The sequence below is a fragment of the Loxodonta africana genome, chromosome 9 (assembly GCF_030014295.1).
Source record: "Loxodonta africana isolate mLoxAfr1 chromosome 9, mLoxAfr1.hap2, whole genome shotgun sequence".
Lineage (NCBI taxonomy): Eukaryota > Metazoa > Chordata > Mammalia > Proboscidea > Elephantidae > Loxodonta > Loxodonta africana.
In genome coordinates this window covers 38162261-38175151 of record NC_087350.1, presented here as the reverse complement: position 1 = coordinate 38175151, position 12891 = coordinate 38162261, and the positions used below count along the sequence as shown (strand labels likewise).

The following is a 12891-nucleotide window of genomic DNA, read 5'->3' as shown; positions in this document are numbered from 1 at the left end:
AGGTATTTGGAGCACTATAGGGAACATATCCTGCCCTTAGATAAGAAGCTCTGATGCTCCACATTCCTCTCAGAGAAGGTAGGATTCTAAGGCATCAGGACGATTTCCTTTGAAGCCCAACAAACAGGAGACGACCTAAATGATTTCACTTTGGCTGGCATATCCAAAAAATGCCAAATGAAAAGATGATGAAGGGTCTGGAAGCTGAATCTCTTGCTCCAATGAGATTGGAACATTTGGAATGATTCATTAGTTCAAAAAAAATTGCTAAAAGCTGTATAATCCTGAATACTAATATTAGCTAATATTTATTGTACTATGGTGAATGGCGGAGCCCTGGTGGTGCAGTAGTTAAGAGCTAGCTTGGCTGCTAACCAAAAGGTCAGCAGTTTGAAGCCACCAGCCGCTCCTTAGAAGCCTTGTGGAGCAGCTCTACTCTGTCCTATAGGGTAGCTATGAGTCAGAATCGACCTGACAGCAACGGGTTTTACGGTGAACTAGCCACTGAGTGGTCACTGTTCATAAGCACTTGGCCTACGTTCTCGATTAGTTCTCAGGACAGCCCTCTAAGGTGGAGAGGACTGTTTTCAGCATTTACAGCTTGACAACACACAGAGAGCAAATAACTTGTGTGAGTTCACATGGCTGGCCAGGGATCGAGCCAACCCTAGACTTCTTGGTTTTTTAACAACATATTAGTCTTAAAAATAAGTGCTATTTAATAATATTACTGGGTAAACAATTACAGTAAATGACCTACTGGAAGAAGGGAATAATTACACTTTTTTAACGCAGGTAACTTACAGTATGTTTAATAGTAAGGGTGGACTCTCAAGCCATGCAGTGGTATTTTTCATAATGGGAAAAGCACTCAAAACAACAGGAGTTGAATAATTTTAGAACTCTTTCCTGCTCCTTCCCCACACCTAATTTATCTAGAGCTTTTTAGCATTCACAATTTGCTTTTAGCAATGAATTTAAGTAAACTATTCCATATGATTACACAAAACTACTACAATTACCATTTAACATCTACAAGGTGTGCATAATGTAAAAGTTCGATTAGCAAATGTGCTTTCCTGCACTAAAAAGACTCTATTGTTCTATGTTCATCATAGTGGAATTTCCCACTGATTCTGGTCATTTGGAAGATAGGACCTGCCCTTAGTTGTGGAAACACCGTGATTCTCAAACCAGCAGAGCAAACCCCTCTCACGGCTCTTCATGTGGCATCTTTAATAAAAGAGGTAAGTGTCCTAAATCGAAATAGACACAAGAACTCAGGAGTCCTAATTTATAATGGAAAGACCTCAGTTGGTGCTACAGTAAACTTCATTCTCAGCAAATGGCTCCTTGTCCAATGGTGGGGACGTCTTTAGCGTGGTTACTGGCTTGGATTTCTGGCAGTCAACCCAAATGAACCACTGCTCAAAGATGCCAAACTCCAAGGCTCAGTGTCACACAGTCATCTTATGATCACTTTTCTCTTTCTTTTGCACATCTCTTGTGAACACAAATTTGTGTTGAAATTCATTTGGCTTCCTTTCAAATGTTAAAGTGTAAGTTGGTTTGTAACTGCCATGAATGCTCTGCAAAGTTATTTAAACTAGTTCATCCAAGGAGTCTCTGGGTGGTGCAAAGGGTTAACCTTTTTTGCTTTGCTGCTCATTGAAAGATTGGTGGTTAGAGGCCACTCAGACGCACCTCACAAGAAAGGCCTGGCAATCTACTTCCAAAAATCAGCTATTAAAAACCCTATGAAGTACAGTTCTGCTCTGACACACATGGAGTCACCATGAGTCAGCATCAGCTCGATGGCAACTGGTTAGACCACCCAGATGCTCCCTGGTTTGCAGCTGCAGCATCACATGGCATTCTTCCTCTGTCTCTCTCCATCTGTGTATCTTTTCCTCCTCTTTTATAAAGACACCAGTCCTATAGGACCAGGACCCAACCTGCTCCAGTATGACCATGTCACCCTAATTAATAACATCTTCAAAGACCCTATTTCCAAAAAGAATCACACTCACAGGTACAGGAGGTAAGATTTCAACGAATCTTTTTGGGAGATAAAATTCAATTCATAACACAGACACACCATCTTTTTGAGTTACTATTATGAAATTAAGGAGCCCTGTCAGTGCAATGGTTAAGCACTTAGTTACTAACTGAAAGGTCGGCACTTTGAACCCAACTGTGGCTCCAGGTTAGAAAAGACCTGGCAATCTGCTCCTGAAAAGATCACAGCGTAGGAAACCCTATGGGGCAGTTCTACCCTGTCCTGTAGGGAGCTGTGAGTTGGAATTGACTCAAGGCCCACCACCACCACCGCCATGTTCTGAAATTTGAGACAGCTGTCATTCGGACAATGCCTAAGTCAAATGTGGGTTTATCATGAGGAGAAACGGTCCCGTGATACTGAACATTTGAAGTTATTTTATGTGGACTAAGAAATTAAATAACAGTAATAAAACTCCTTAAGTGAATTTTTCTTAGTAGGTGGTACAGTGGTTAAGCACCTGGCTGCAAACCAAATGGTGGTAGTTTGAACCCAGCAGCCACTCTACAGGAGAAAGTTGTGACAGTCTGTTCCCATAAACTTTGCAGCCTTGGAAACTCTGTGGGAGAGCACTACTCTGTCCTCTAGGGTCACTAGGGGTAGGAATTGGCTTAAGACCAATGGGTTTTGGAGGAAAATTTACAAGATTCGCATAGAGACAGCCTCAATCTCATAACCTCCTCTTCTTTCATAGTATTAAATTCTCTGTTCTGCTGTAAGTTTTTTGCTTTATGCCTTTTAGGCAGGGTTTCCTCCAGGGGTGGTGAATATTGTGCCCGGTTATGGGCCCACCGCAGGAGCAGCCATTTCATCCCACATGGACATTGACAAAGTGGCGTTCACAGGATCAACAGAGGTGAGATCATTTACTCAGGCTGGCAATAATGAATGCCAGCCTCTCCAGTGGTCAGAAGCATGCTTTGCGTAACAATTTTTGAGCCGACACTTCCTTAAAACAAAAGTCCCCTCTAATGATTTATGCCTTATTCTCGCCTTCATGTATGTTTATAGAACATAAGCAGCTGTGGTTTGGAGGAGACGAAATATCTGCAGCAAACTCAGGAGACCAGAGTAAATGGTTCTTAGCATGTTTATTATCTTCTCTGCCAGTTAGGCCTTGGTGTATGATTAGTAACGTTTACGGTAGAAAATATAAATTAGGCCACAGTGATTTGTATGAATGAACGTAATTTTATTATTGTGTAGGTTCTGAAAATTAAATAGCAGAGCCTGACCCTCAGCTCCTTATTTGGGGGCTCTCACTTCCCTGGACATCCTGAAAGGGAGCCAGAAGCCCAGCTGCCCTGGATGTTCCTTTGGGCCCAGCCTCACTTCTCTGCCTTCTTTCTGGCTCCAGCTTGATCATCCAGAACTTGAAAGAACCCAGCCAAGGGGACTGCGAGGAAAGATAGGAGGAACAAAGAGAGAACAGTTTCTTTCTCTGTTTGGGGAATGAGTTCCTATCTATTGAGATGATTTTCTGTCCTAAGAAAAGGAATGGGGTGAAAGCACATTGTTATCAAGCAGAAACATTCTTGAGCCATTCTGTTAGAGCATGTGGCACTGCTAAATATTCAGTGCAAGAAATAACGCATGCTTCTTTTTGTATGGAGGATGAGGGATGAGAGTACCCCCATCTTATACAGCTGCTAACACAAGTCAGAAGGCACAGAGCGCTGGGAGGGGGTTCACAGGATGGAATGCTAATGTCTAATTGGGTGATAAAAATTTCTCTGGGTTTCGAAAAATGATTCAGGTGACATCTCTCCAGTGCAAATCTATGTTTAATTTACTTTTCTTAATCGACTTTTAGGGGTTTGATTTATTCCCACAAAATTTTTAGAAAAGATGAAAGCATTAGTAGATTAATTAATACTGTGTATTAATGCACAATAGCAGGAACGCTGATGGTGCAGCAGTTAAGTGCTCAGCTACTAACTGAAAGGTTGGCGGTTCGAACCCACCAGCTGCTCTTTGGGAGAAAGAGGTGGCTGTCTAATTCCCTAAAGATTACAGCCTTGGAAACTCCATGAGACAGTTCTACTCTGTCCTGTAGGGTCGCTATGGATCGAAATCATCTTGACAGCAATGTTTTTTTTATTTTTTATTGTGCTTTCAGTGAAAGTTTACAAATCAAGTCAGACTCTCCTACAAAAATGTATAAACACCGTGCTATATATCCTAGTTGCTCTCCCCTTAATGAGACAGCACACTCCTTCCCTCCACTCTCTGTATTCATATCCATCCGGCCAGCTTCAGACAGGAGATGCCAAGAAAACCTCATGTGTCTACTTGATCCAAGAAGCTCATTCTTCACCAGTATCATTTTCTAGCCCATAGTCCAGTCCAATCTCTGTCTGAAGACTTAGCTTTAGGAATGGTTCCTGTCTTCGGCTAACAGAAGGTCTGGGGACCATGACCTCCGGGGTCATTCTAGTCTCAGTCAGACCATTGAGTCTGGTCTTTTTATGAGAATCTGGGGTCTGCATCCCACTGCTCTCCTGCTCCCTCAGGGGCTCTTTTTTATGTCCCCTTTCAGGACAGTCATTGGTTATAGCCAGGTACCATCTAGTTTTTCTGTTCTCACACTGATGTAGTCTCTGATTTATGTGGCCCTTTCTGTCTCTTGGGCTCATAATTACCTTGCGTCTTTGGTGTTCTTCGTTGTCCTTTGCCCCAGGTATGCTGAGACCAATCGATGCATCTTAGATGGCCGCTTGCTAGCGTTTAAGACCCCAGAGGCCACTCTCCAAAGTGGGATGCAGAATGTTTTCTTAATAGATTTTATTATGCCCATTGACTTAGATGTCCCCTGAAACCATGGTCCCTAAACCCCCACGCCTGCTATGCTGGCCTTTGAAGTGTTCAGTTTATTCAGGAAACTGCTTTTGGTTTAGTCCAGTTTTTCTGACCTCTCCTGTATTGTGTGTTGTCTTTCCCTTCACCTAAAATAGTTCTTATCTACTATCTAATTAGTGAAAACCCTGCACCCTCCCCCTCCCTCCCCCCTCTCGTAACCATCAAAGAATATTCTCTTCTCTGTTTAAACTATTTCTCGAATTCTTATAATAGTGGTCTTATACAATATTTGTACTTTTGTAGCACAGTAATTTCACTCAGTATAATGCCTTCCAGATACCTCCATATTATGAAACGTTTCACAGATTCATTGTTGTTCTCTATTGATGCGTAATATTCCATTGTGTGAATATACCACAATTTATTTATGCATTCGTCCATTGATGGGCCCCTTGGCTGCTTCCATCTTTTTGCTATTGTAAACGGTGCTACAGTGAACATGGGTTTGCATATATCTGTTTGTGTAAAGGCTCTTATTTCTCGAGGATATATTCCAAGGAGTGGGATTGCTGGATTATATGGTAGTTCTATTTCAAGTTTTTTATGGAAGTACCAAGTCGATTTCCAAAGTGATTGTACCATTCTACATTCCCACCAGCAGTTTATAAGTGTTCTAGTCTCTCCACAACCTCTCCAACATTTGTTATTTTGGTTTTTTTCTGAATTAATACCAGCCTTGTTGGAGTGAGATGGAATCTCAAGAAAACTACTGATACTAACAGAAGAGTTCAGCAGAGTATCAGGATACAAGATAAACACACAAAAATCAGTTGGATTTCCCTACACCAACAAAAAGAACATTGAAGAGGAAATCACCAAGTCAATACCATTTACAGTAGCCCCCAAGAAGATAAAATACTTAGGAATAAATCTTACCAGAGATGTAAAAGACCCATACACAGAAAACTACAAGACAGTACTGCAAGAAACCAAAAGAGACCTACGTAAGTGGAAAAACATACATTGCTCATGGAGAGAAGACTTAACATTGTAAAAATGTCTATTCTACAAAAAGCAATCTATAGATACAATGATTTTCTGATCCAAATTCCAATGACATTTTTTAATGAGATGGTGAAACAAATCACCAACTTCATATGCAAGGGAAAGAGACCCCAGATAACTAAAACATTAGTGAAAAAGAACAAAGTGGGAGGCCTCACTCTACCTGTTTTTAGAACCTATTATACCGCCACAGTAGCAGAATTGAGAATCCAGACATAAATCCATCCATATATGAGCAGCTAATATTTGACAAAGACCCCAAGTCTGTTAAATGGGGAAAAGACAGTCTCTTTAACAAGTGGTTCTGGCATAACTGGATGTCCATCTGCAAAAAAAATGAAACAAGGCCTATACCTCACACCATGCACAAAAACCAACTCGAAATGGATCAAAGACCTAAATATAAAATCTAAAACAATAAAGATCATGGAAAAAAAATAGGGACAATGGTAGGAGTGCTAATACATGGCATACAGTATACAAAACTTTACTAACAATGCAGAAGAAAAACTAGATAATTGGGAGCTCCTAAAAATCAAACATCTATGCTCATCCAAAGACTTCACCAAAAGAATAAAAAGATTACCTTGAGACTGGGAAAAAGTTTTTAGCTATGACATTTCTGATCAGCGTCTAATCTCTAAAATCTACATGATACTGCAAAAACTCAACTACAAAAAGACAAATAACCAATTAAAAATGGGCAAAAGAAATGAACAGGCACTTCACTAAAGAAGCCATTCAGGTGTCTAACAGGTACATGAGGAAATGCTCAAGATCATTAGCCATTAGAGAAATGCAAATCGAAACTACAATGAGATTTTTTTTTTTTTAATATACAGTAGCAGGTAGTTAAATAACCACATAAAATTTAAACATACACTCATTAAGCCTGTACTAATCTTTTGTTTAGTCTGGATGAAAACTTTTTATTAAGGTCTGATATAGAGTTAGGAGTTTCTATGTTAATGGGTTGCTATGTTCTTAAGCCAAATCTAATTTGAAAAACATTTTGCTGCGTTACCTAAATGAAAACAAAAAATGCCACCCTCTTCATTTCGGTTGTTACACAACAAGCTTATGCAGCTGAAATCCACATCTTTTAGCCATGAGAAATCCTAATACTTGTTCTGTTGTATAGTAAAAACAACCCAAAGAATAAAAGAATCAAAATAAATCATTTAAAAAAAAGTGAAGATCATTTTAGTGGATCGAGGTTTCAACGAAAATAATGAAGAATAATTATAAAACAGGCCAAGTTTTATAGATGAAAAAACAAAAACACTACAGAAAATAACCTTGATGGTAAGAGATCCATAAAGGAAGAAAAAAAAAATTCTAGAAACAATGTCTTTCTCTGAAGAGAGGCAACTAGCATTAAAGAAAAATCTAGAACAGTAGATTCCAGCCAACTGAGACAGAAGCACAGAGTACAGATCCAATTTCTTACCTCTAGCTATACTGTTCAAAGATATAGCATGAGAGAGAGAAGTGTGTCAGCCACCACAGAAGGGAGCCCACAGTGGTAGATCCTACTGAAGGAAGTATGCGCTGGTAGGACTTTGTCACTGCTACCAAGGACGTAACAATCTGTTGGGAAACTTTTGTGTACACAAATGACACAATCTGAGACAGACTCTGAAGTAGTCCTTACAAAGGTGCCAAATCTTGAAAGTTTCCATTTTGAATGGTTTTCCCAAATGAAATTTAACTGTGGCACACATTTCCTATAAATTTCAAACACTAAATGAACCTGTCTTCATGAAAGCAGATTAAACCCCTCCTTTGTCTTGCTCCATTTCAGGTTGGCAAAATGATCAAAGAAGCTGCCGGGAAAAGCAATCTGAAGAGGGTGGCCCTGGAGCTGGGTGGAAAGAGCCCCTGCATTGTGTTTGCTGATGCTGACTGTAGGTATCAGCCGCTGGGCTAACTTTTCACCCGGCGTCTTTGGTGGTATCTGATAGTGCTGTACAGTGAACTTGAATTTTACAAAAGGGTTTTCTTTGAACATCAAAGTGTAAGGCATGAATCAGAGTCCAAAATTACTCTTGAAAAATCTCATAAATTGTCCTGAAGTTATAGCCTAAAGGCAGGTCTAACATATACACCCTTTCTCCCTGGATTGGAAGAGATTACTATTTCCTCAGTGGAACCCCAAAGTAGATGGTTTGCATTTAGGGGTTGTATTAGTTTCCTAGAGCTACCTTATCAAAGAATTGCATACTGGGTGGCTTAAAACAATAGAGATGTGTTTTCTGACAGCGCTAGAGGATAGAAGTCTGAAATCAAGGGGCACAGGGCCATGGCCACTCCCAAAGCCTCTAGCAGAAGATCCTTCCCTGCCTCTTCCAGCTTCTGCTGGCCCCACGTGTCCACTGGCTTATGGCAGCACAACTCCATTCTCTGCCACTGCGGTCACACAGCCATCTTTTCCCTGTGTCTGTGTCTCTGCGTCCTTTCTCCTCTTCTTGTAAGGACACCAGTCATTATGGGTCAAGGTCCATCGTAATGACCTCATCTTCTGCTTTATTACATCTGCAAAGACCCTGTTTCCAAATAAGGTCACATTCACAGGTACCAGGGATTAGGATGTCCACATATCTTTTGAGGGGACAAAATTTAACCCACAATAGGGGCCATGATGTTTGTTTGGTCTTTAATTATGTGCTGTTACATATTAGCACTGCATTAAGCACGATGGGATAGATGCCCATCCTCAGACACATTGAACTGGGCCCAAATATGGAGACAGCCGCTGCACATTTCTCATCTCCCTTCACTCTGGGCCGGACACTCATTAAATAAATGGCCAGAAGAAGACGGCTCATACTATTTAAATAATTTCTCTCTCTTTTTTTTTTCTAGCAAGCATAATTGAATTTACATGTGTTAAATCTACAGTTATAATGGCACTCCACTATGCAATAATATCCTAGGATCATTCTGATTATAGTACCAAGTGGAACCCCAAAATTCTCTCCTAAAACGGAGTCAATAGCAGTCAATAGACTATCAAACATTCATCCAATCTTTTCTTTAATGCCTGCATTATCAGCACGAGGCTATAAATACAATGGTTCACGGAATTGCCAGTGTTGCTGCTGTGGTCTTCACTGAAGTCTTTTTCTTTTAGAAAATATTACCTTATTATGTTTTCTACAAACATAGCAAGATTCCTGATTTTAACAAATGTTTCTGTAAACTATGTCTGCTACAACTTAAGCAGGTGTGACTAGTTCACAAAATAACTAAATAACATAAAAAATAACTAAAACCATACCCAGCTGCTATAATGCTGAATTAAATCTTCAGTATTTAGAGAATTGAATACAATGAAAATTTTTTTTTCTTCTTGTTAGGACCTGATGAAGCAATCTAAATCTTTCTTTTAAGGAACATTTTTCACCATCTCAAAAAATTAGATAAGAAGTGTTTGTAGGCATAAATGAAATAATATGGTATTCTTGAATAGTAGATTTTGAAAATATCTTTCCCAGAATAAAGTTGTAAGACGGGGGAGAGACTGAGTATTAGGTTTTTTTTTTTTCCATATATATCACTTGTCTTATTGATTAGGGCATTTAAGAACTCTCTAAATTATTTAATGTAATGAAACCTTTCAGATTTTCCTTGTTATCTAATTAAAACCTGAGGCTGGAGAGAAATATTCAGTCATAAAAGTAGTTATAAATGGAAATATTTATAAAGGGCGTTTGCAACAAGATCTTACCTTATGAAACTTTCCATATTCTTGGTAATGCCAACATTAAATTTATAATACCAGCTACCATTTTTTCAGATTTTCCTATGTGCTGCTATCCTTTCCATAGCAAATAAAGGATCAGATAGATTAGCCACCTGGCTGATAACAGGTAGAATATATTGAGCCCGTGTCTGACTACCCAACTCACAATCTTTCTATGCCATCATATTGCCTCTTAGACATACACATAAAAATATACATTCTTTAGAAAATATCACTTCTTTAACATGACGTCTTCTTTGCAGTGGACAGTGCAGTCGAATCTGCCCACCAGGGAGTATTCTTCCACCAGGGCCAAATATGTACAGCTGCATCCAGACTTTTTGTGGAAGAATCAATTTATGATGAGTTTGTTCGAAAGAGTGTTGAGCGGGTTAAGAAGTATGTTCTTGGAAATCCTCTGACCCCAGGAGTAAATCACGGCCCTCAGGTGGGTATAAAATAGAAGGAATTCCATTTATCAGGAGACAAGAATAAAGTACAGGCAGTCCCAGGGTTATCAACATCCGACTTACGGACAACTCTTAGCCAAAAAAACCCAAACCCATTGCCAACAAGTTGATTCTGACTCACAGTGGCCCTTTAGGACAGAGTAGAACTGCCCCATAGGGTTTCCAAGGAGCAGCTGGTGGATTCAAACTGCCGACCTTTTGGTTGGGAGCCATAGCTCTCAACTCCTGTGCCACCAGGTCTCCCAAGGCAACTCTTACTTGCTTTTTAATGTTATGTAAATTTGCCTTCACTTTGAAAGGATTGAACCAGCCCCTACTCACAACAAATTCTTCATGACACTCGCCTTCACTGGCTGCCTGTGTAACTTTTCAATCATTGAAGAGGCTTAGAGCCTTTTCCTGCGCTAAAGTAAGGCTGGATAAGACCCTAATGCACCTGTTACCAATTTACAAATGTGACTTAAAGGCACAGTTAGGAACAGGTCTCATTGGTAACCCGGGGGCTGCCTGTATCCTCTTTTCCTTCCTTCTTTGGCCTAGTTTTTTACTAAGATTACTTTGTGTCTCCACATCTTTCTAGGTAAAAATACTTTACCCACCTGGTAATTAAAAACAATGGGTCTATCATGCAACAGTAAAGGAAGCATCCGGCTTTTGTGTTGCCCAGTTTTCATGCCTAGGAACAGTTTGAGGCATGCTGGGAATTAAAGGTGTGAGGAAAAATAAAAGAATGCTCTAAAAGTCTTGTTTTCCTCAATCTTCGCCCCTCCTGATCCCTGTACACAGTTGTCTATCCACTGGAGGGTGGGGGCACTGGTAGTTCCGTGGGAGGACTCTCGCCTTCGGTGCTGGGGGTCCCCTGGATTCCTGCTAATGCACCTCCTGAGCGGCCACCACCCGTCTGTCGGTGGACGCTCGCGTGTTACTATGATTCTGAACGGGTTTCACTAGAGCTTCCAGGCCAGGACAGGTCAGGAAGCAATGCATGGTGATCTACTTCTGAAAATTAGCCCATGAAAAGCCTGTGGATCACAACGTCTGATCCCCAGCCGATCATGGGAACGGCACGGCCCTGGGCAGTGTTTTGTTCCGTAGTGCATGGGGTCACCATACGTCAGAGGCCAACTCAACAGCAGCTACCAACAATGCACTTGGAAATTCTTATGCAGTTGTATTATTTGTTCCCCTGAATCAACCCTTTGTCTCAGCTGCCATCCCACAGATCTAGACAGCTATCACGTCTCTCAGTCCTCTCCAACGTCTTCAGTTATTCTGACCTTCTTATGGTATGAAGGGTATCCTAAAGGATCTCAGTTCCTGGGTTTGAGGCAAACTCCACATTGTACTTGTTAAAGCCCACTTATTCCTTAGGGCTCCTGGTTTTCTTACGTATACTAGCATCTGTGAGGGTGTTTCCTTCTTATCCAGCTTTCACTTTTCCTTCTTCCTCACACAGCTCTCTGTTCATTGTCTGTTATTCAAGCTCCTGGACCTTTGGTTCTGAATTTTCTCCTGCCCTTTGGAGCGCTGTTCTAGAGCAGTGGTTCTCAATTTAGGGTAACTTGGGCCCCCAGGGAATGTTAAGCAGTGTCAGTAGATTGAAAGAGAAATATATATGAGGAGAGGGGAGGGGAAGGGAAGAGAGGGGTGGGGAGGGAAGAGGAGGGAAGGCAACATCTAAGTTATTGCTTACCCAATGTTCAAGGGTGTTGAACTCTGAGTAGGCAATACTTTCCTCTTATAGAGCATCTGCGGAATTCAACCAGAAGCTCAAAAGTTGAACTAGAATACCTCATTACTGCTACGAGAACAGAGTTAAATTACACTTTAAAAAATTCCAATCCATAGGATTCTTAAGTACATAATCCAGTGATCTAACTGCTTAATAGAAGACTTTATCAATTAATAGATTTTTATCATGGGCGGGACTGAATAGGTAGGTATGTTAGGATTTTGAGAACTAAAGGACTGAAAAGCCCCCAGGGCTTCTTTAGCCTTGAAAATACTCGTCCCTTGTTAGGAGAAAGAGCTTCTGGAAAAGAGGCTCCCCCTTCACTGAGCTTTAGCCTGTTGCTTCACCCACTGGTGGAGGAGCAAACTGGGGCTTTTTAAATATATTCAAAATCTTCCTCATTGTAACAAAACATTGCAGAGAAAATAATCACTGATGATATTTGTTTGGGAAAGAAACATTTAAAGAAGTTTGTTTTTATTTTGAAGTTTGCAATCAAAGTATTTGGGGATTAGAATAATGCAAATATATGTGTATTTGTGTGTGTATATGACATATATATATACATATGCACACATACATGTATGTTTGTGCATGTATATGTATGTCGCCAGGTATCTACTCTGGTCACATGCAGAGAAAAGTTATGACTTGGGAAACACATATCGAACAAAAACCCAAACTCATGATTTGGTGGACGTAGTGAGATTAATGTCTTAGAATAGACCAGGGAAGCCTCACGGGGAGGTAGGTGGATTCTTGACTGTTTACTGACAAACCAGAATATCTTAACTGGCCTGAGAGCACCTAACACCAACCTCTTATTCTGAGTGTATGAAGAATTGTGTGATAGATTAAATATAACTTCTTATTAAACTAAAACCATTTGTCCTGGAGTCAGTCCCGACTCAGGGTGACCCCACGTGTGTCAGAGTAGAACAGCATGCTCCACAGGGTTTTCAGTGGCTGATTTTTCAGAAGTAGCCAAGTATGGTGCCCAGTTATAGAAAATGTTTTCTGG

General features: G+C 40.5%; 1 protein-coding gene across 1 annotated transcript in view; it reads left to right on the top strand.

Moving 5' to 3' along the window:
• LOC100662829 (aldehyde dehydrogenase 1A1-like) overlaps window positions 1–12891 on the top strand; it is a 67397-nt gene that overhangs the window by 41310 nt on the left and 13196 nt on the right. The window contains exons 6-9 of the mRNA XM_010587510.2: window positions 1119–1247; window positions 2802–2915; window positions 7728–7830; window positions 9932–10116. Of these exons, the coding sequence (XP_010585812.1) occupies window positions 1119–1247; window positions 2802–2915; window positions 7728–7830; window positions 9932–10116 (531 nt within the window). The remainder of the gene's footprint in view (window positions 1–1118; window positions 1248–2801; window positions 2916–7727; window positions 7831–9931; window positions 10117–12891) is intronic.